The 24,907-nt window shown below is 39.5% G+C and overlaps 1 protein-coding gene across 5 annotated transcripts in view; it reads right to left on the bottom strand.

The window, feature by feature from the left end:
- TRIO (trio Rho guanine nucleotide exchange factor) overlaps positions 1-23,748 on the bottom strand; it is a 254,157-nt gene extending 230,409 nt beyond the window's left edge. For all 5 annotated transcript variants that reach the window (XM_026077921.1, XM_026077924.1, XM_026077928.1 and 2 more), the window contains exon 1: positions 23,701-23,748. In XM_026077921.1, the coding sequence (XP_025933706.1) occupies positions 23,701-23,740 (40 nt within the window). In that variant the 5' untranslated portion in view covers positions 23,741-23,748. The remainder of the gene's footprint in view (positions 1-23,700) is intronic.
- Between the last annotated feature and the right edge of the window lie 1,159 nt (positions 23,749-24,907).

The raw sequence follows: 24,907 nt of genomic DNA on the forward strand, positions 1-24,907 counted from the left end.
CACTCCTAACCATTTCAGAACTGAGTGCTAGTATCAGCTTAAATACCAAATCCAATTCCAGGAACCGTTAAAATGCCATTATTAGTTGATGGCATCGCCAGATGTGTATACCACCAGACCCAAGGGCTTCTTCTCACCCCGTGTCCACATACAAAGAGGAAATCATGACAGCATTAGTCCAAACCAAGTTAAACAACAACAGCTGCCTTTGTATTTCAGAATTTATTTCTTACAATAAACTAGTCAGCTTAATTTAGAATGAAATGTCATCTTATAAGAGTATGGAGAGCCCTTTGTTTCTGTGTTCTCCAATAGCATCATAGTCTTGTTCATAAACCCCACCAACAGAGGCAACAGCTTGCAGATACTTAAATGACACATTAAACAAGGCAATCTATATTCCAGCTATTGTGCAAAAGGGATGAGAAACCACACCATCCCTTTGCAAATAAAAACCCATATCTGAATCCCCAGAGCTCCCCAAGGCCAGTTACTTTGAACTGGAGTTATCAGAAACTACAATAGCTAGGATTTGAAGAGACTAGAAATAAACAACCTTACTGTTAAAAATTAAAAACTGAGTTTGTCTCAGACCTGAGGCTTGCAGCCCATTACCAGGCAACCCAAGGTCACTAACAACTTCACTTATATTTATGACAACTGGCTTACAAATACTGAACTTATCTTACATTAGCATTTTGTTTAACTCAGCACTTAATGCCCAAACTATATTGGTTCTGATTTGGTAATTGCCTCAGCTTCATTTACCAGTTAGCTAGTATTTTTGTCACCTTATCTTCAAGGATATGTTCAGTGAAGATAAAAACAAAAGCATGCATGAGGGGGAAAAAATCCTGACTTCTAATACGCAATGACAGATTCTTACTAGTGGGATCCTGATGTTAGTATAGATAGTTCCAGGGAAACAAACTTACTGCTCAGAATTGGGGAGGAGGAAKGGGAAGCAAATCAAATGCTCAGAATTAGCAGCAAAGGAACAGAGAACAACATTAGGAACAACATTATACAGCTGCGTAAGTCTGTTGTGTGCTCACATCTTGAACACGATGTGTTCTAGTCCCACAGTACCACCTTCTCAAAAAAGAAAAAAGAAAAAAACTAAGGAAAGTTCAGAGAGCAACAAGAATTATCAAGATGAATCCTTCTGTACAAAAAAAATGGCAAAGTAGAGTAGGAGTCTTCAGCATGGAAAAGCTGGGGAACACAAGAAAGGTTTATAAAGTCATGAGTGGCCTGGGCAGGGCAAATTAATTGTTTGCCAACTCTTCCAACACAAGAGGCAGGGCTATCAAACAAAACTAGAAGGTAGCAGGTTCTCAACAACACAAGGAGGTGGCCCCCCATCCAACATGTAGTTAAGGCTATGATACTCTCTACTACTGGATGTCAGAGATATAGAAGTGTACACAAGTCCCAGAGAACACTAAACAAGTTAACAGAAAAACAAAGCTCTGCATGTCACTAAAATTATGGAAATAGCGTTTGACTTTGGAAGTCCAGCTGAATGCTGGGACAACACAAGGGAGAAGCATGACAGATTTGCCCAATCTTTATAGTCTTTCCTGGGCATCTGGTTTGGCCACCACTGGAGACTGGATAATGGGCCAGATGAACCTTTGGTTTTACCCATCAGGAAAATGCTTCTTCACATTCTTGTAGCTTAAGACACTTTGTAGAAATCTACAGACAGCAATTTCAGCTGCTAATAAGCTATAGTTAACAGCACCTGTTGGGATGCCAGCAAAATATTATAACATGAAATAAGTAGTACTCTGCGATAGCTCATGTCCACAATTTATCAACCAAAATGAAAGGTCCCCAGAAGAGTGCTTTAGTCATTTTACTATTACCTGGGAAACACATTTTCTGCTACAGTACTCAAGGTAGAGGAACAGCTGCTCCTCCCAAATGAGTGTTCATAATTAATGTCAAGGCAATGTGCTCTTTTCTCTGCTTGACTCCCTARGTCACACAAGCAACCTAGTGATAAGGGGCTGCTTTTGCAAGAGACAACACTCTGCTTGGCAATTTGTAACAGAATTTACATTGAGGGACAGGCATAATTCAACCTAACCAAAGCTGACATTTCTACAGGAGTTACATGTATTTGAGTAACACCCCTTTTGAGACCTTTTTGTTAGTATTGACATACGTCTGCAGAATTCAGTAGCTTTGTCACCAAGGGACTTCTGCCCTTGCAGCACTGACTACAAAATGGAATAGCAGAGTAGGAAAGAGGCTGAATTAAGAGACAAGAAAATTATCCCATAAATACTCCCTTTCCTCTCTTCTTTCTAGATGCAACTCCAAATATGGCAATTCTGACTCTGTAGGGAGTGTTTTCAATCATGCCTGACAATTTGGATTTTACAGATGGTCTATTAACAGAGTCAAGCAAATGGTTACAACTCCTTAAGAGTATCCATCAGGGGAGAGAAATGCACTGAAGTTTAGGATGCTGGGAGCTGCATAACAAAACCAGAACATATTGCAGGCTGAGGTACTCTTTTTAGCTCATACGTTTCTTTGAATATCTAAAAATATGCTTTACTTTTACACTTTAAAAATATCAAAACACGTTCTCTGAACAAAAAGGTGCAGCAACAACACAGGTGAGAGCCTTTTCTCTTCTGAAAGAGACTCACACGAGCCAATTCCCCTGACAGATGACAGACTGACTCCCAGTCAAAATGTTTTTCGTTTTCCCTCCTTAGGTAAAGGAAAGGGATGCCTGAAGTTCTCCATGACTCCAAATTGTAACTGTGCTGTTAGCCAGTACACACAGTCCGCATTGAGCTCTCCATGACCAACAGCTCAACTTGTAAGTGCAGCCAAAGTGAATTCTTTCCCAAGACATAATTCTCTCCCTTCACACCCATGATTCTGGAATTAAAACAAAAAACAAAAAGAAACCCCAAAAGGTAATTTTTTAAGATAGAGAACCATTAGTAACACCATCATCTTAACTGTAATACACATTCTTTTCACAGAACAATGTAAACCACAAATGCTTGTTAGCCATACTCACTTATCTAAGATTCAAACTAAGCTATCAATACAAGTATTTATAAACTTACCCACTAAGTCATGCCATTATTTGAACTTCCCTCTGAAGGAAGGGAAGCTGTGCATCAGGTTCCAGTAGGAAATAGATGGCTGCTGATGCTTCAATGTACAGGCACCAAAAGAATTCCTGGAGGACCAAGGTTTAAGTCATCCTCCAACAAAAATATGACAATATTAAGGCACTAAAGACTATGTAGCAAGATACATATTATATTCAAAATTGACAGGTGCAAGTATATTGCCCAGAATGCTCCTGAGTTGAGACAGGGCCATCTTACTGACGATGCCAAAGTCCTCCACCATTTTTCAGATTCATACTAAGTCTTTCTACACCAGAACTAAATACGAAACTTAAATCTGAAAGCCTTGAGAGACCAGAGGAGTTGTCTAAAGCTTTCAGTTCAAACCTTGGGAATTAAACCAAAAAAAAGTTCATTTAGTTTCTTTCTCATATACTGTCAACTTATGGCTCACTAGAGCTTTAAAAAAAAAAAAAAAAAAAAAAAAAAAAAAAAAAAAAAAAAAAGCCAGGCCTGCCTGTCCCATTCTTCTGCCAGAGCTTACCACCTCTGCAGACAACTCTGCAAATGCAAATGAACTCTCCCACAGCAGTTCCTGAGAAATCCAAATTTTCACTCTAGTCTCCTGTCACCCCCTTCTGGGCAATGCAAACACACTCAGCAGCCACAAGAATCTTGGTCCTGAAGCTTTTAGGGTAAGTCAGCAGCAGCCCTTACAGAGATCAAGATCTCAGCAAACCCTTATTGTCAGCAGCGTCCATCACTAAGTCCTTCAGCAGGTCTTCATTAAGTGCAAGTGTTCCACACCAGAATTTTTAATCAGAAYTGATCAATGTTGCTTACAACTTCAAATGCTATACCTCTTCTAGAGATATCCTGACACCCTCCTGTCACCAAAGCCACCCACAGAAAAACGAGAGTGCCAGCACTCCATTGAAGCATAGCCTTTCAAAGCCCTAAGTCAACTACTGAGCTACAATGAAACTGCAGACAGACAGCTGAGACTTCAGCACATACCCTTTTCAGATAACTTTAGTACAGAAATGAAAATTCTGGCAGATGGGGCAAGGAGGTCAAATCCAACTACCACAGCAAGACTGCTAGAGCCCTAAGTCTTACATCAATGCTAGATTGATTAACAGCATTCAATTCAAAAATGTATGCAAGTATTAGGAGCTAACTATTTATGCCCATCAGAACGGGCACAATGTAAGGAACTATCTTCTAGATAACTAGCTTCTGGAGAGAGATACCTGTCATATTGCAAAATTACTGCAGCCAATGATGAATTCTACAAATTTGTAGAAATTTGAATTCTACAAATTCTACATGTGCTTTCAAAACATATGAACTCAATTATTCAAGACAGTTTAGTTACTGAACTCCTTTCTGCAAAAAACATATTGAAGCAGCTTTTTGGGTGAGAATGATTTCTTCAGCATATTTGCATCTGAGAGTCAGTTCAAATGCCTGCTTCTGGTTGTCTTCTCCCAACAGGGTTTATTTGTTTCTTGGCTTTGAGCAGCTCTACAGAAGAAACACCTCAATATTTCCAGTGGAGGAGTGCGAAGTGTCTGCCTTTCCTCCCATTCATGTCTCAACAATACTTCCTCTAGGAGTGAGTGTGTGCAGGGAGAAAACGCCTTCCATCTGATCACATGGGATAGAGAGGAACCCTGAATGTCCATCTCTCTCTAGGGCATTAATGGCCAACTTGTGCTTTTCAGACATGCAGAGCTCTTCAAGAGTTACCAGCCAAAACTTGGACCTGCACAGGGGCTGTGCWGACATGTAATTTAAAGTCCTGGCTACAGAAGAAAGCACAACAGCAAGAGCTGCTGAGCCCTATCCAGTACCAATCTCCTCATCTCATACCTGTAACTCAAGTAGACATCTCTTCCCATTCTTCAGTGCGCCAAGTCCTTACAGCCCCACAACTGTTTTGATACCCCATAAGTAGGGTTAGAAAGATTGACTGCCCTTGCTCTGAATTATGGTCCACTTCTTCAGAGGGATCATTCAATTCTCACAGTGAATTAACTGTCCATCACTGCAAGGTTTTTCTTTGCAGTGCCATTAGAACATCCGCTCAGCTTGACGACCGATCTACTGGCCCTCCTAGGCTGCATCTACGTTAGCTTGCAGCACAAGACAATAAGAGTAGAGCAAAACCTTGGTGCTGAGGACTCAGCCTCCAAACTACATGTTTTGCAAGAGGTTTTACTTTGGACAGGCTGTTGTCTGGTTCCACGCACTGAATATCCATTTGTAACTGGAGTATATCTTTCCATTTAATTTCACCTGAAAGGAGTCCAGTCTTTGCACCTGAGATGCTCCACAATGGACAGGAAAGCACAGTAAATTGAGACAATCAAGAAATTCACTTCAAAAACATAGCCTGATCTGAGCTAAAATACTACTGTAGCTAAAGSCATTAAAGGCTCTAGACACCAAGATTATATGTAGCTTCAAGCCTATAGAACACAGGAGAAAGCAATCCTTTTCCCTCCTAACTTCCGTCCACTAAAAARATTTCTTTCCACTAAATCCCATCACTGAGGTCCAAACAATCTGCACTTACTTCTTGGTTTGTACAGATATAGGTACTGCATCTATGGTACCTCCGATCTATACAGCAATATAGTTTGAGGCTTTAATTTTGTTCATCATGCTAAAGTAAGTTAAGGTACCAAAAATATTTTTTTCAGTGAGTGAAGAAGTCAAGTTCGGGAATAAAGCAAGTTCCCCAAGAAAAACTGTGTGCTACAGTGGCAGTGAGCCCTACTGATTTGCAATAGTGTAAACCACAGCTTGAATCTATCTTGCAGTCTTCCAGAGGAGTAAGATGCCACTGAACTGAATATCAAAGTAAAGCAGGTAGTCTTGAAAGCTTGCCTTTTCACTACAGAAGTGAAAAAATATATATATATATTTTACATGAAAATAGATTATTTTGTCCTCTCCTTACTATATTGCACATGTACTATTCCAATTACTTTTGGCAAAGGTCACATGAAGACGGCAATCTGATTCAGGTAGAGACTTCCTTAAAATGCAAGCATTACCTGGAAGGTTTTTTTTTTATTTTCCAAGACTGGCATCGAGAATATTCTTAAGTTAAACTGGCTACGCAAATCTGTATTTTCATGCCACAGAAATAGAAAGGAAGCCACAATCTCTCTTATGAGAAAGCCACAACTGAAGTAGTTCCCAAGGGAAAACTGTAATCATTAAGATATTTTTCCCCTCATTTTAATTTTCAATTTCAGCCAGCAACAGCAAAACAAAATGGACACATTAGACTAGGCCATTAAAAATCCAGTCTCTTCTTTATGAAAACTTACAAGTTACATGCAATGTTTTTCGTCATATAGAGACAACCGTTTATTTCCCCTCTTAATAGCCTTCTTTCAGTTTACTCATTTTTTTTTCATGCACAGAGCTGCAGGCATTTCAGCAGCAGGGTAAACCAATGAATAACTTTAAAATGATCATCAGGTTTTTTTAACTGCATATAACCTATTGTAACTTTGATGCAAGCCTTGCTGCAGTTGATGAAAGATGAGGGATGAAATAAACCAGAGCAGTTGCAGAAAGAGGGGCAGTTGTAGAACGACTTTGTGAAGGAAAGTCTAAAGTTATCTGCCCCTGTTAATTATCAGTTTGGGAACAGACATTGGTTATTTGTGCAAACGCAAAAAGGACAGTGCTGCTTTTGAAAAGCGGCAGTGAAGCAAATAAGCAATTATTGATTCATGTGTTTGCCAAACATTTTCACCCACTCATAACAAGGAGAGTTTAAGAGGATTTTCATTACACAGTTAGCAATAACACAGACAGCCTCTCAAGCTCCGAAAAGGGAAATCAGAACATAAGCCGGATGCAGAACTCTAACAAATACTGATTCACAGCTCCAGTCACATTCAAAGTCATGTATGAAATGAGCAATTCAGTCATCCAATAAGCCAAGAAGGGGAAAAAGAGAGCAATTATGTTTCTGTTTAACAGAGTGCCATTTAAAGCGTTCCTTCTGATTCAGCACCAACCCTTGTGATCAGTATCCTTGGCCTACCACCAATGAATTTAATTATACAATTACTGAAAAAAATGAAGTGCTCTCCCTTCCCTGCTTGCCCACAACCAGTCCAGTACAAGTCACAGAAATTTGTCAGAGAGCAAATGTAGAGCAGCTAGCTCAAATTTTATTTTAAAGTTCAAATCACAGTAGTGCCATGCATGTTAGCTCAAGCATTACTGGAAATAAGGTATTTCCTTTAATCAAGCAAGTTAAGCCTAACCTTCTATATTGCCTGACACAATGAGAGAGTCTGCAAAAGCTGACATTAAGTTCCTTAGCACCCGCTGGTTAGACAGTTGGTTGAAATTCATCTTTACTATTTAACAACTGTATGTTTGGATCCAAGTCACCTGGCACTGTTTGGCTGGACAGTTGTATCTTCCTCCACTGTCAAGCTCCCAAAAGCAATTTGAGCTTCAACAGCTAAGAGCCCTCTCCCTAATTCTACCTTCTCTTCTTGTAACTCCACATGTGCCTGACCAGCTTTAACAGCTCTGCTACCAGACTTGCTATCTCATAGCCAATGCCACATTAGCCTCCTTAGCTCTCTTTTTTTTGCTGAAACAGCTGTACCAATCAATTGATATGGATACTGTGGCAATGAGCACAATGTGCCTAGAATCCAGGCTGATACAGCTGTTTTTAAACAGGATGGAATTGGGGAATTTGGTACAAAGSACAGAACAGAGCCTTGGCCACATTAAAACAATATTGTTCTGCCACCGACACGTTTATTACTGGTTTTGGAGTGAGATGCTCTCTCCCCTCTTTGAGTCAACTTTGAGCTTTTCCTCCTACATCTGTGAGCTGGTGAGGAGAGACAGAGGGCAAAGAGGCAGCAAGTAAGGAGCACATGGCTCTCCTCTTTCAACTTGCACTGTCTTCAACATACAATATCACTTCACCTTTGTTGTTATAAGGTGAAACTGAGAAGCAAGCACTTTCTTTCATGCAATAAGGATGTACCTCATTTTCAAAGTTGGCCATTTCAGAAAGCTTTTAAAAGAGACAATGTTCTCTTCAATGTCCAAGTGGCACTATCCATCCCAAGTGGTTCCTAATTTTGGATCCTAACTGATGCCCTAATGTTCCAAGTATACCAACTGTATATCAAGCAAAGGACTTCCTTCAAAGGACAGTTATTTAATTGAGGCCATATTCAAACAGGGATCTGAAAGCTTAAGGGAAAGGCAGAGACATAGTGACTAAAATTGTTTTAAAGACAACACGTGCGACCTCTTTCTCCTCAGGAATTCAAATTGTGTAGCCTGTATTCCAATCTATTTTTTCCTCACGCATAGGAGCCAGTCTGACCACAGGACCCTTGTACTAAGCACAGTAAAGTCCGGCATGGAGCCTTGGCTTCAAGGGATCTTCCAAACCAGTTCTAAGAGGCAGGGGGGCAACAGGCAAGCAGCCCCAGACAGCTAAAGAGCCCCCCAAAAAGTATACTATATCAGACAGCAAGCCTCAGCAAAACTTGACTAACAATTTCTAGCTTTAGAAGCTATTACAACTTTTAAAAGTCAGATCAGAACACGTTCACAGGGGGAACCACTGGCAGCACAAGCACTTATTTTCAAGTTTTAGATCAAAGCTAGGCTCTTATGAGGGATATCTAGGATCCTGTTTAGAACTGTGCATTACATTTGCTATAAATTTCTACCCTCATACTTTTGTTTCTTCTAAACAATATGGATTTTTTATTTTTTTTTCCCCAAAACAAACCCTGCACATAAACGCAAGCCTCTTTGCGCTAATCAGTTTTTTCCATTCCTATCATGATAGGATGCCATCACAAAGCATCCCTTTGGCAAGGCCAATTTTACAGGAAAATCAGCGCATTAATACACAGCTATCTTTACAAAACTTATGCTGTTAATTAAGAACAATTTCAAGCTATCAAACAATTAGTAAATTCACACCTTTGGATAACAGACAATTTCTTCCACTAGCTTGGAGTGTTGCAGTATTGATATTTAATTTAAGACACTGACTGAAGTACTYTTGATGGAATCAGAACTCTGACCAAATAAGCCATGAAAGCAGGACATGCAATAGGAACACCGTATATACCTGCTCAAATTAAAGACAGAGAGCAAAAAGGTAGGGGTTGTGGTTTGGATAATTCTTATGGCAATATATTCCTACTTTTACACACCTGAATGCTGTTAAGACTAGATAATCTGCATGTATAATAGGCTTACACAGGGCTTCAATAGTTGCTACTTGAGAACTACTGTGACCATACCCACTTTCTGTGCTAAACTGAAGGCAGTTACAAGCACTTTAAAAATCACAGGGAAGGACAATTCTAATTATGCACTGCAGGATTAGATCCAAGATTGACATCAAAGCAACATCTCAAAATACATTAACTTTGAAATTTTAAGTAGCCCAGGGAGTAAACTCTAGTCAGCTCTTTTCTTTTCATTCAACTTCAGTTTTTCAGCTACAGGACTGTCCTTTTCAGAAAGCTACCTTTACATTAATTATGTCATCTTTTCCTCCAACGATACCTTATTAGAAGGCAACAATCAATACGAAGGTGATTTAGTTGCCTCTTTATAGTTCAATTCAAGGCAATGCATGCTTCACATCTCACACTATTTCTTTTTGAAGAGAAGTTCTCTTTGATGAAGAAAAAACTCCATGGGAAGAAGTCAGCCTGAAATTAGTCATAATCGCTTATTCATTAGGGAACATGCATTTATTGATGCAGTAGATTTTGATCAGTCTCCTTAAAAAGAGGCAACTGTCAGCAAAACAAGTAGTCAGCACCACCACTCTCAGAGCACTTTATTTTCCTACAGTTATGACACTTCTCCAGCTGGAAAGGAAGCTTTATTCTTCTGCTCCCAAGTTCTACAGTCCAAATCAATTCAAAGATGTGATTAGGAATCTCATGTGACCTCAATGAGATCATTATCTAGAGATAATCTAAAAAGATTTGTTAACCTTAATACAGCCTCTTATATATCCTTTGCAGCAATCTTTTGGCAAATCTGAGACTACTGAAAGGGGACTAACCACAGAGTTGTTTACCTACTGGGGTTTCTGGAGAGCTAAGACTGTATCAATGGACTTCTGGAACAACTGAACTGCTCTTCCAACAAAAGGCCAGACAATAAGTTTCTACTGTGAATGGCAGGAATCTGAGGAAGAGTATGAAAAAAGGTCATTTTTGAGGTTAACAGAGGTAAACGGTAACTTACTCTCAAGTTATGTCATCAAGATTGCACTTTACAGTACAAAACTAAGGAATTTATTCAAGTTTTCCTTTCCTCTTTCTTGCTCTTCTCTTCAGGGAATGAAAAAGTGTTATACCTACTTAAGGGAAGGCCTCTTTAGAGCTTGTGCTTCTTATCTGCAATACAAACGTCCGAGCAGCATGGAAGCTGCAAAAGGTAACTCACCTCCCTGGTCCTTCCAAGTGTCAGTTCCCTTTGGGACCTCACAGCACCAGCAATTTCTGCATTTGGTAACCAGTACCACCCTCCCATTCTTCTGCCTTTATTCACCCTTCTTGTGCTCTACTTCATCCAAAAAAACCTTCCCTTTTGCCTTAAAAATCAGTAGTTGCTTCAAGGAAACGGTACATTTTCTGTCAAATGGCCTGTGAAAAATCAGGCTCCCTTGCATCTCTTAATCTGCCTATGCACATTAGTAGAACATTTAGTTCTATTTCAGTTTTCATATAAGACCTTAACCACAAAAAAAAAGACAGAGGCTTTTGCAGTAGGTAGGTAGCATGCAGATTTCCAATATTTCTATGAGCAAACTCCCGCACCCTGACCTGCCTGTTATCTTCACCTTGCTAGATTTTCTCTCATCCCTCATCTTAGATATGTTCCTGCCTGCCCCTAGGTCAAGTATGAAGACTAGTTCTCATGGCAGTGACAATTCTTGAATATATTCAGGCAGAACCAAGATAAGTACAGCAGGGTTTATTCTCTGGAGCTCTGCTTCAACTATCACATGCTCAACAACTCACTCAAAGTCCTACCTCACTGGTTAGAAACTGCTCAATTAGTCCCCAGTGAGAGCTGCTGTTTTGCTCACGTCTTCCCTCCCCTCTCCTGCACTATCAACAGCGTAACAGAAACCTTGAACTTTGACTTGGATCCTGACCTAATTCTTTAAATCTTCTTCAAAAGGAAGAGACACTTGGATGAGAAATTCAACATTTAAATAGAATTATCCCATTCTTGTATTTAATATAGTAGATGGTAATACCACACTTAGCTTTTGACCAGCACACAGCCTAAGAGAACCAATCTCTGACAAAAGGGCTTGGAAACTAATGAATATTGAAATTTTTAAATACAACTCTGACTCTTCCAAATGCTTGTCACCTTTGGTGAGCAACTCCACTATGGAGATATGGGGATGTTTTATGTCTGTTAATTACCTATCTTCCTAGCCACCTTTTAATCAGGGATCCATTTCACTGCATTACCAGATTTAGTTTACTATGGAAGCAGTTATTTCACATATCCAGCTAACTTCTATTCCACCAAACAGGAGTAATATGGCTTTTACACAGCCATGTAATTCTTTGCTATCCTAAAAAGAGAAATCCCTTCATCTCCATTTGTGACCTTCTTTGTAGATAACATGACTGCTCAGTTTAGAAAGCTTCTTATTAAAGTGGCAATTTTACCACCTGTACACTTAATATATCCCACATAGCTGGAAAAGAATTAGTACAGTAACTTAAGTCACTCATTAGCATGTATTTCCACTTAAGTCTTTCAGTGTTATCTACTATTCAAGGGGGGTGTTGCACTTTAAATGTAGCCCATTAGGTTGGGCAAGGCTTCCCCTCATACAAAGGCACTTTACATCATTTAGATTTTAATTACATATAAGCTTATGAAAAGATAATTTGACATTTGGTTCCTTTTTCCTCCTTGACATTTGACAATTTTTACACCTTGCTTTAAAAAAAAAAGTGACAGAATTGACCTGATGCTCAAACAAGTCGATTCAAAATAAGTTTTTGTTGAATAAGCTAGCACTACATGGCAAATTTAAGTTGAGTGTACTGGGGKTTTTTTTGTCAAAAAACTCTCCTGGTAGAGTATTTAATTTGTGTTTATCTGAAGAGATGCTTTCCTGTAATCGACGTCTCCATAAAAAAAGCAGCTTACACGGCTGCCTTGCTCAATATCATGTAGTGAATTAATGCACTTCTACTCCCAGAATAGCTCTGCTATAACACAGTAGTCCATTGTAGTCCGCTAAGACTACTGTCATCCACTATGGTATTAAATGAAAACTTTACACACACACGGAACAACGACTTAATTGAGCTAGGACCAGGCTTGATTGAAGCTGCCACAAAAAGCACTCAAAAACTAGGTAATGTAGCATTAACGCTTCCTGTGCAACCCCTATTTGTCAATGCAGCACACACGCTTTGACACTCAAACCATGCAGCGCTTCTCCATAGGACCCCCTACTTATCTCTGTGCACAAAATGGACCTCCTATGGAGATGAACACTGATGCCAAGTGATTGAGTTTATTGTCTGTTGGACTTCTGTCTTATCTATTGAGCAAAAGGAACAAAAGAAGTGATCACACAAGTGAGGACTACARTGAAAACAGTAAAAAGCCACTCTGGAAAAAGATGGCTATCCTTCCTCTGATACTCATCTCTCCTGCTGTTAGGCAAGTCTCATTAAACCAGGAGAACCCAAAACAGCCAGTTTATGCACCCTGCTATCTGAAGTTTTGTAGCTAGAACACAAGCCAGAATACAGCATATTAGCAAAGGAGGTGAGTAAGAGGGAGATTCCAATGCCAAGTGCTTGAAAACATTGCACAAAGAAACAAATTAAAGCCTAGGATACTATGTTGCCTGCTTGTGATCAAACACACTCATCTTATTCTGGGCTGTATCAACACGAGAGAGCTGTAGCATAACACTGTACGCATAGAAGGGAACTGTGCTCAGGCTGCTCAGACAATTTGAAGGCTATCCATTAAGTGCTCTGCCTTAATGTTAAGGTATATTCATCCTCACCTTCACACACTCAATGTAGGACTCTACAACTTCCTCTTCATTGCTTAGAGGCCATCTACAAGATCACGGAGAGCAATAGCTTCCTGCTCTTTGATCCCTCTCTTGATGCTACCTTGCAGTACATGTCCAGGGAATGTCCTGCCCAGATTCTACATCACAACCTTGCCTACAAGCAGAAGCTTCACCAATTAATTTATCACCTCAGCTAACCAATTGGTCTTTCAAAAACTTTTACAGCTCTAAATTCACAATATTGAGTTAGCACTATGAGATACAGCAACATGGAAAGATCCAATCCAAAAGCATATTCTACAGAAATGGGATTTTAAAAATAGTAGTTGCCACATACTACGTTATCACAATATAGTCCTTAAATACAAAGTTTAAATTGGCACATTATACCACTACTGTGCGTATTCGGGTCAGTTTTCTACAAATCATGTACCACTTCAACAGATGAATTGCTGCTTGGAACAGATACTATTTTAGTAATCAAATAAACCAAATTTGTTCAAAACAACCTTGCAAAAATGTTCTCAAGCTCCTCTGGGAAAAGAAAAAACAAAACAAACGAGCACAGCACTTTATACATCTGACAAGTAAACATTTTATAGCAGGCAATATAGTAAGAAAAGGGAAGGTATTAAATGTAAATTTATTAGGACAAAAACCCTTCATCTCTGGGGGGAGGGGGCAGTTATTGCTTGAAGTTATACACTGTAATCTATACCACTTAGTACATTTACAATGCGCATCAACTCTTTTTAAGGCAACTCCCGATTCCTTGGATGCTACCATTCTAACTCATAAGTTCCTGTTACATTTCCTGGAGAGCTTAGAATTATACATAGCATGGTAAAAGAGCTCTTCTTCACTGGCAGCTGACAAATTCAGAATCACAGGGATTCGTCTGCACTGGCCCCTCTCTGTCAGGCTGGAAAAGGACAATTATTAATCAGCAATATTGTGTGGGTTGCCCTCCCCCAAAAAACACAGTACTGCTCCAGGGACAAGGAAAGGAAGTTTGCTCACTGTGATTTTGATGGCTCTATTTTGGTCATCTAAGAGAAACAATCTAGAATGCTCTTCGCACATTGAGAGTTTTTTCAGTGTTCTCTTGTGTTTAAGACAATTTTTAAACACTCCAACAAGCTTATTTTTTCTTAATCACAAAGGCAGGCTGATGCCTCCCAAACTAGGGTTTGTGGTAGGGCAGAAGGCAAGTCTTTTAGAGATACTTGCATCACACAAATCAATTCTTAAACACCTGGGCTTAAATGCTACCTTACATTTTTACATCAGATTCAGCTAAATGCAAATTTACTACCTCTTGAAAAAGCCGGGGGGAAGGGAGGGGACTACTGCTTTTTTTAATCTCTCAGATGTTGAGGCCAAAAAAAAAATCAATTACTGCCTTAAACCTCCTGCTCAGTAGGATCAGGAGATCTCACTTCCACAGTGGAGCACTTAAGAAAGAAAGAAAGAAAAGAAAAAAAAAAGAGTCCAGGCAATACTTTATTTACATTTCTGGAGAGAGAACTGTGCTATAACAGTAATCAGAGATGATCAGACTTCTTAGTGCTGTCTCCTACTTAAAAGCAATCTTAGAAGGCTTGACATTAGTCTTTACCCGAAGTAGTCCAGTAGAAAGTTGGGGGGGGGAGAGGGGGGCAGGGAGAGGAGGGAATAGAAAGGATGATATTATGCAGTTATGTAATTAACAAAGGTATAAATTTAGATTTCTATTTAGTTCTTCAATTCCCACCCAGCGTTCAACTCAGTAAACTGATCTAATTTTAGCTTTTGACTCTTTTGGACATTTCCTTCCTTCATCTGTGTAAATGCGTCACAGCTTCCCAAATGTTTCCCTTTGGCTAGGAAGGATGCATCTGATTCCAGGATAGAAAAGAATAAGAAGTAGCTGCACACACACCAAGTGGTTATTGTTGGCTGAGCTGTAGCCTTGTTTTGAGTTAAGGATGGCAAAGCCTGACTCCAGGCCCTGCAGCATACTACAGAAGATACTGCTCTTTCTGCACCAACAGGCAACAGCATGTCATGGCTATCCCTCTCTGCAAGGATCACTTGCCAACCCTTATTTTATCAGTTTCTTAAAAGTAGGCTTGGCTTAGCTCTGCTGCCTTGGTAATTCAATAGACAAAGTCGAATTTTCCCATAACAGGAACAAAGATGAAGGTCAGGTTTGTAATTTAGTTCTCAGCCACTGAGCCAAGAAATTCAATCAAGTGACACTATTCCTTTCTTTCCTTCCAAAGATAACCTTCCACTAAATTTGGAAAAGCCTGTCTCTAATATTTTTTAATTAAGCATTAACAAGGCAATCAACAAGTTACTACATAAGCCATTATGGCTGACCTCATCTTTCCATCTGAAAAGGTGCCATTGTCCTAAAAGGATTTTAGTTAGCCTTGTCTTTGCTGTCCTTACAGAAGCCTGGCCCATGTAAACCCTTGTCAGTCAATAATGCACAGGACTCATGCCCTCTTTGATCTTTGCAAGCCATGTCAAGTTCAAGTCTAGCAAGTAGCTTTACCTGTGGAGAACTGGTACTTGAGGTGTGACTCCAAGGGGTGCAAAGCAGGAGCACAAGCTAATGGTGTAAGCATGCCATTTCCATCATTTTGGAACAAATCTGACACAAAATGGGCAACCAAAATGAAGCTGCTAACTAACATCAATAAAACAAATGAATGAAGGCAGAGATAAAAGCTTAGGTGTTTAAGTTCGACTTTCAACATTCCAAGGGTGAGCAGCTTTTGCATAGAATAGGACTATTCACAGTCAACTTATATTTCAATTCACCTTTATTTACTGGCAGCTCTCCCCCCACCCCCTTTTTTTTTTTTTTTTTTGAGTGCCTTCAACTGCAGATATCTATTTTTCTAATTTCAGAAGAACTATAAAAGGCCAAGACATTTCAACTGAAATACCTTAGACTAAATTTTCAGAAGAGGGAGGGGCATCTTTATGATCTCAGCAAACTAAGTCATCTTTGCGCTAAATGTTAAATAACCCAACACGTCCAAAACCGAGTGACAAGATGAACATTTGGAAAGCAAAGGACCTATTACCTTAACACTTTCATTAAAAAGTTATATCCAGTAAGGTACAGGCAAGTCTTCACTGTAAGTACAGCAGAACCAACAGGAGGTTAGCTAAGTAGTATTTAGTATCTAAAGATTGCATTTATTCTCATTCTCTTCTTAGGATGTTAAAGCTGCTGGTCTTGATGTATTCTCCCTGTATCATCTAGACTGAAATTTAAGAAACATCACCTCATTTCCTCCCAAGAGCTAACATCTGCTTTGGCTCTGAAAACAAGCTTCCGCATTTGATGATTTTCTTTTTTCAAGAAATCTAAGCAGAAACATTGCCTAGTCTTTGACAGCCTCAAAGTTATTTACCAGTTACATGATCTAAAGCAAAGCTTAGTGAGAAGCTTTTAACTGACCTAACGCCTTGACAAGCATCTCACGTGGCTATAGTTTCACTGATGTCCAAAAATGCAGGCATTCAGTAAAAAAAGTGCAAGTTTTTCGGATTTTGATTGGCTCTTTTATGCAAAAAATGAGGTAGAGCAAGGTAAAAACAAGTGGGTAGTTAACACATCCTGTTCGTTTTCAGCATTCATAAAATCTCATTTCACTTATCAGACCCCCAAGTGCTCCAGTCGCTAAACAGGCATGTATGAAGTTAGCTACAAAAACACTAGCAGTTGTTTACAATCTGCAGACACCTCAAGAATCACTATTATTGCTCACAGGTGTACTGAGACAACAAGGAAACACGAGTGATTGAGGCTCAGTTAGACTAGAATCCATGCCACTAGACTCAGCCACAATAGTGCTGTCAAGGTCTCTACAGCCCAGAATACTTTCCCCAGCTTTTTGTTTAAAGATTCATCATGCAAATTCAGTTTTCAAACCACACCAAATATTTTGTTCGGCAGCATATAAATACACACACACATATGTATTCATGCAAATTGATAAAACAAACTTTCCTGAAACTCAGCCTCATATTCTGACTCTGTTACACAAGCTGATAACATTAACCCGACTCCTACGTGTATCTGTAAGAATTAAACGAGCACCCTGTTGAAATACTTGAACATAAAACATACCAGACAAAACAAACTACCAGCATATCTTGAGTGCTGGAAACCCAGTTTTCTTCCAAAGATTTACATCTCATTTCCTTATTATCTTATTATCCTTAACAGACACAAAACTTGAGGAATTTTCTCACCTCCCTGCAAAGGTCCCTTCTTCCTCTCAAGAAGACAAAAACCCAAACACTCCAAAACTACTAAGTTCAGGCCTTCTTTAAGGTCCGGGTTACAAAACATCACATTCAAACTACCAGCAAGATGCACAGTTCAGCACTGCTCAGTAGGAAAGTGTGTTAGGTATTTGCGATTTTTTTATTATTATTATTATTAATCAATGCTACTGCCCTTATGCATGGTAGTAACAACAACATAAGGAGATGAAACAAATTTAACTAAACGATTTGAGAAGACTCAATTCAGCAGCCTTGGAAAACTGTCCTACTTTTTAAACAAATGCCCAAAAGGCAATTAGGTTATCTCCTCCTTCTCTGTGTAACCACAAGCAGCTGGGATCTGCAGCTCCAGTTTCAGATGAGTTAGAGTACCCATTTAGCAGATAAGCCACTGGAAAGGATTCATATCTTTAAAGCAAAGTCTATAGGCTCTTGTCACATGGGCTGGTGAAACTTTGTGGACACAACTCATTTATGACCCTCCTCTTTGTATATCAATATAACAACCTATTCCAGAGCCTGAGAAATGGATGCTTTAATGCACTGTAGTGTCTACTGCTAAAAGCACTTGAATTGTTCCTTGTCATTTTAATTCCTCCTCCTCACTGCTGGGTAAGTGATCTGTTTTCTCAAAACAGCAGTATCCTTCCTGAAGGAATATGACTCAGCTTTGCAGATCATGTGTATTACTTCASCAGTAGTCTACTTTTTGATTTCTCTGCACCAAGAAAAACGTTTAAAAGTTAAACAAAGTCTCTTCTCCAAATCAAGCAAATTTCTTTATGAGAAAAAACAAGGAGACATGGACATTTTAGTTGTTAGTTTTGAAGTAGTTTCTTATTCTAACTGGTAGCTTTTTTTTTTTTTTTGATTACACTTAGTTCTCACCAACATCAGGCAGGAAAATTGGTTTCCTTTGTTCTCAGCAGAATCATCACCCACTTTCAAAAGACTATCACTCACCCACTATTGCATTTCCAAAGTTTTAATGTGCTTTCCTATTTTAACACTTTTGCTGACCACATGCAGCTATTTCACAGTGATCTCACTTTTTTTTATTCAAGTTGCAGGGCACAATCGCAGTGCAATTTCACCCTACTAATAAACTGATCTAATGGTGTTCTGCATTCAAAACAGCTCCATTTGTTGACAATTGAATTCTTTACATTTTTTTTTAATTGCAAAAGAGCAGAGCAACATTAATAATTTCTCTCTAATATTGGGGATCAGGTGGGGGAAGATATTTCCTGTCCTTTTTCAGACTTTATTCGCTTACATGGTCATTTTTCATTGAAAAGCTCTTGGAAGCCACATGAGATTTCAGTTTTTGTCCTAACAGTCAATGAAATTACTTGTGTGTGCTGTGTTGCTATGGTACATATTTAACAGGAGAGAAACCACTTCTTTAAGAAACATTTACTCCCTGCTTTGTCCACCCAGTGATCAAGCTCTGCAAACTACGAAAGCCTTAGCTATACCACGTCTTACTCCAGTTCTACCAACTCCTTTCTAATGCTTAGTTCTGAGCACATGAACCCTTAACACCAACTCATCCTCCTCTCAAAAACAGCTTTTCTCCACCTCCCATTTACTTCCACTTCAGATGTACAGTGAGTTTGTTAACTGTGCAGCTATCACAGATGTTACAAGTAATGCTCTGTCCCCTCTCAGAAACGTTCATGACTTCTGCTTCTTGCCCTTTCAAATATAACCAAACCTCTATCTCACACTGTCCTTCAGTATCCCCCCAAAATATTTGGCTGTTCCACACTACATGCAGTTGCTGTTGTGTACCACAGCTGTTGCATCTTACACTGAAATGCCCTGTCCTCCTGTGCATTGCTCCAGGAGAAGTCAATCCAACAACACTATTCCCAGAATAACTTCTCCACTGTTGTTTCATTGTTTCTGCAGTAATTTTAGTTCTGCACACCAGCAGCTATCAAGTTGTGACATTTCTCTATTTCTTTTACAATTTTTCTTTTCAAATCACTTTTTTTTATTGTGTTTTTTTTTCCCCTCAATTTTACCATCTTATTATAAAGGATACTGCTGGAATTGGATTCAAAACTTAACAACAGGACCTGCTTCTTTTTTAACCTGGTTTGACCAGTACTAATGACAGCTATACTGCTACAACCTTCTCCCTTAGCAATGCAACTCAAGAGGACAAAATAAGAGTCTTGAAAAGTAGATACCAGATTTATTTATTTTTTTAATAAAAAATTAAGAGGTTTTAATATCTTGAAATGATCTGCTCTGCCACCCCCAAGAGCTGCGGTCACCCTACCAGCAAAAGTGCTTCCAGAGCAGAGGGAAAGCAAAATAGTCTGCCAACCATTTAAAAGTTCTCAGAGAAACATGTATCTTCATTCTCTCTTCAAGCTCCCTACACTGTTACTATCCTATTTCTTCTGCTGTGTAACTTGTGCACATATTGCTACCCATTAGCTTCGTAAAGTTGATGTCCATACACTCCTCCAGTAACTAGCAGCAATTGACCTATGCACTCCATAATGCTGGCATCACTCACTCTAAGCTGCAGGAAAGAGCTGCTAACTTGTTTGATACTTTATATTCTCCACATACCTCACCACTTCATTAAATCCCCAAACATGCATAGCTCCTCACGACCATGAGGCCAAGAGGCCTTGCAGAGGACAGCATGGAGATACTGGGGGCTGGGGGTGGAGGGGGGGGGCTGTGAGTTTACCACCAATGTAGCTGGCCAGTACTTCACTTTCAGCTTCACCATTAGATTCTTTTTATTAGACATTCGTAGCTATTCTGTTCCAACTGTAATGCCAAGTAACCCACACAACCACAGCTCTGACTACATTCACTGTAAGTTAACTACTACATACTGGCAGGAGATGGAGGAACCATCTTAGAAAGGTCCTACCTTCACTGAAACTCTAGAAGTCATCTTAACTTTACATGTTGTGTGTTCTGCTTCATGGATTTAAGCTGAAATCTGCTTTAAAAAAAATATTTTTTTTTTTGACACCTAATATAAAAGCTATTTTATCCACAATTTAAAAGCTAGCAGGATTTTTTTTTTAATTATTCATGAAAATGTTAGCTTCTTTTTAGTAGTATGCTTACTTTTACATATAATCCTTCCCCTCCCCTTCCCAGGAGACCTTTCTCTGCTTCAGTAGAATTTTTAATATTGTCTACCATGGGCAGTCAGCTTTCCAACCTCTATCACATAGACACTAATGTAAAGCAAGCAAGACAATTGTATATAAAACAAGATGACCAGGGAGAAGCAAAACATAGTTTCTCCCCCTAAACTTGAAATCCTACATTTCTAAGCAAATCTTTTGATTTGTATCTTTACAGTATTATTTGTTAAGTGCTGTCCACAGAAAGTGAGCAAATCACAAGATTGCTATATTAAAAAAAAAAACAATTATACATTTTTACCACTCTCATTTATACTCCATATACACTCTCAGCTACACAAGAAATGATCAGTTAAGGCTACAAGAAGCAACATTTTGTCCAACCAAAACTTTAAGCAGATTGATCCAAATCTCTCAAGTCACTAGTATTTGCAGAAGTCTTCAACTACATGCCCATAATTACAACGTATTTCAGCATCCCATTTTTGTAATATACTGGCATAGACATTTTAGTACCTTCATGTAGTTCAAAGCTTAAAATTCTCTCATCATTAAGCTTACATTAAGAAGTACATACATAAGCACCACCAACAAAGAATAAGTTTACAATGTTAGAAGCAGGTACCATTCAAAGCTATTCTGGCTACCTTGTTCTTTCACTCCCCTTTGAAGAGAGGTGGAACACTGAACGCTGTATTGAGAACGCCCCTCTGCTTCAGACCCACTATGCCTTAACCTTACAAACATATTCCTCCTCCTGAGGAAAGATTTCTGCCATCTGCCTACATTCATTTTCACACTTTGGAAAAATTCCCCTACCTTTTTGTTTTCCCAGCTCAAGTCATCAATAACAATCAACAACAGTTAGGTTGGATTTGATTTCGCAAAACTTGAGTAGTTAACATCTTTACTGAGAAGCCTTCCAGAGCCTGCCTCATTTTTCCTTTGTTCTTCCGGCATTTCAGTCTCTGCCAAAAAGGCCCCTGCCCCTTGCTCAGCATGTAAATTTTGCTCCTTCTTGAAATATGGCAAGTTCGCTAATAAATAGGTAGTAGCAAGAAGAGTCTTCTCAGTCGCTTTGAAAACGGTATCATTAGTCCATACATGAATGAAGTAACTGCACTGCTTGCTGAAGTCACTCACCCTGGATATATCTTATGGGAAATAACAAATACATCCACTTCCATCACAAAATCGTGAAGAATTAATAGTTAATGGCCTGTTTGGTTTGTTTTTGTTTTTCCCACTGAGACTTTCAGAATCATTTGTAAGAGGTACTTGCTATACCATCTAGCCAAGGGTTGACTGAAGTGCTTACAAGCCTTTTTCTCTACACCCTTTGTTATTCATAGATCTCTCCAYCTTCCCAGAAAGTTAATTTAGTTACTAAAGATATGACCAATATCTCTTTTACTCTTTTTGCTAATCTCTTCTACGCTAGATGGGAAAAGTTTTGTTTATTATGCACAAAAGCAAAACTCATGAACTCCAACTAGCAAAAATTGTTTGATTTGAAGGAAGATGTTATAATAGTGTGATTTATACATCAGGGGGCAAGAATGAGGGTTGTCCCTTCATGTCAGTTGCCTGTTTTGGGTGTCACCTTCCCAAAGTACTAAAGACTTGAAGCTGCAAAAGTTTTTTTTTTTTTTTTTTTTTTTTTAAGAAAAAAGTCAAAACAACAGAAAACCCTGTACACTTACTGTCTTGTAAGCCATGCATTGATGATAGTCCCTCAAATTCAACTTCACACCCAAACTTACTAAAAGCCTACCCTTCCATAAAAGTATGTTCATGCAATAACTTTTTTCAGCCTTTCAGAATATACTTGATTTTAAGTTAAAACTTAGAATACATTTTGAAAAGTTTTATCATAATATTTTTTGATTCAGAATAGACCTAGCATCTTTAAACACATACATCAACACCCCTAAACCCAGTCCCTGCCACTAATTTTTCATATAGTAATAGTTCGTTTTCATGTCTTTGAAGAATTTTAAGGGATTCTACTGATCATTTTAAATGCATGGAAATAGTCTTTTTAATTAAAAAGAAAAAAAAAGTGATGCTTGTCTATACATTCTCAGCTCAAAACATACCCTTTCTGACAGTTTAGACAGTCATCTCTAATCTCCAGTTTACATATAAGATAGAAAGGCACTTCCTACAACCACTGAGTTTTCTCAGTCCAAATGTAATCACCATGTTTGGCACCAACTCTGCTTGTTAGGCAGTTTTATTCTTCAATCCTGCCACAAACAAGGCGACCGATCTAACAAGGTGTTCTCATTATTTTCAACTTCAGATAATAATATTTAGGTATCAAATAGGTAACAAAGTATGCTGCCTCACTGTCCTCCAATTCCTGTAAAGGTATTCCTCATTCAAATTCATGACACATTCTGTTTTCATACTACTACCTCACTTCCAGTTTAGCTTCTTTCTTCTGGAACCTCTCTTAGAATTTCAATTGAAACTTATTTACACAACAACTCAGAGCGACTTTACCTTTACATAACCAAAACAGAAACTGGAAATGTACACATTTCAAGAAATTTGAACCTATCAGCAGGCCAATACTCCAACAAAGTATCTCCCAAATAACAAARTTCCATTTGTTAGGCTGCTCTAATTTTACTTCAGCCTTAGTATTACAAACAGACAGGGGGAAAGCTAATAATCCCACTGGTAGTGCAGCTGACCAATTTAACTAATTTGAGGTTAAAACTCATCATTTGGGATTTTTCTTTTCCTCCTGGAAAACACAGTCATGTTTTTACTTATTTTCTAAGTAACAGTTACAGCTTTGCTGACATTCTCTGCAAGTGACAGGAAAAAGGAAGCATTTGTCACTGTAAATACTATAAAGAGAAAAATATTTTGTCTGCAACCCCATACACCAAACTAAGCTTTTTGCTTTTTCATTGATCACTATGTCCAGCCACACTTTGTTGCTTCAAGACATTCCCTTTTGCATTTCACCAAAATAAAAGAAAACCTCCTGTCCAAACAAAAGGAGGCACCAACATCTCCTAACAGACCCTTTTCTTACAGAAAAGCGGATCACGACCTAGAGAACGGAGGCGGAACATAAGGAGCTCTTCCCACTCCCAAAGCCCAGCAGAGAAGCCAGAACATCTTCCAGAGCATGTCACAGCCCAGGCTGAACGAGGCAACCCCTGTAGGCACACACAGAAATTAGAATGCCATAGTTGTTAAATACGGTCTAAGAGGTTTTCAATAAGCATTTGGCATGTCCTTCTGCTGCTTTGAGATTTGCAGTTATCGCAAGACTGAGCTAATGCAACTTCATTGTTATCAAAAGTCATCAGTATCAGAAGTCACCACCGCACAGCTCACGAGCTAATCAAGCCTGTGTCATCCCTCTACCCACACACAAATGTGGAAGCTGCCTATTAATACAGCTGGCAGGATCTTCAGAAATGCAGGATTACCAGACAATGTGTACCTATTTGTAACCACGCTAGGCAGACTGTAAGCCTAGTACTGGCATCCATCATTTTGCTTTCAACATGATTTTTTTTCCCCTGAGAATGAACAAAACCAGTCCCTTTTCCACCGAGGCCAGCCTCTCGATTCGACAAGGAGTTTCATGCTCATCAGTGCCATGCAAAACAGGTTTCCGAGGGAGCATCACAGATGCTTCACAGGGGACTTAACCCACCATTCAGACCGTCTGTCCACGCAAACGCCTAGAGTACCCCGCTTCAGCAATGCCTGCTGCAGATCACACCTCTTCCCTCATACGCCTTAAACCAGACGGATTCAACAGCAACTACRCGGACCGCGAGCAGCACTGATTACACCACTTTTGACTTTCCTCAAAAACCCAATTAACACAGGGTTTGGGTTTTTTTAAATTTATTTATTTATTCACACACCGAACCGGCCACCACCTTCCTCTTCCCAGCGGTGAGTCTGCATTTTCCTCGCTCGCCCGCTCCTTTTAGGCATCCAAAGGGAGCCGGCGCCCGGCCCGGCCGGGTCCTGCCGCAGCAGGGCAGCTCAGGGCAGAGCAGGGGAGGAGGGCACCACCGGCGGCACGCCGGCGTACCGAGGGGAAACGCCGAGCGGGCGAGGCGGCGGCCTCCATGTTTCACGGCGGCAGCGGGCTGCCCCCGCTCTCCCTTCCCTTCCCCAGCGCCCAGCCGGGAGCACGCGAGCCGCCGCAGCCCGGCTCCCGCTGCTGCTCCCTTCGCGGAGACAGGGAAATCCCTTAGCGCTTTTTTTTTTTTTCC

This window comes from Apteryx rowi, unplaced genomic scaffold, assembly GCF_003343035.1.
Source record: "Apteryx rowi isolate R43461 unplaced genomic scaffold, aptRow1 scaffold_469, whole genome shotgun sequence".
Classification (NCBI taxonomy): Eukaryota; Metazoa; Chordata; class Aves; order Apterygiformes; family Apterygidae; genus Apteryx; species Apteryx rowi.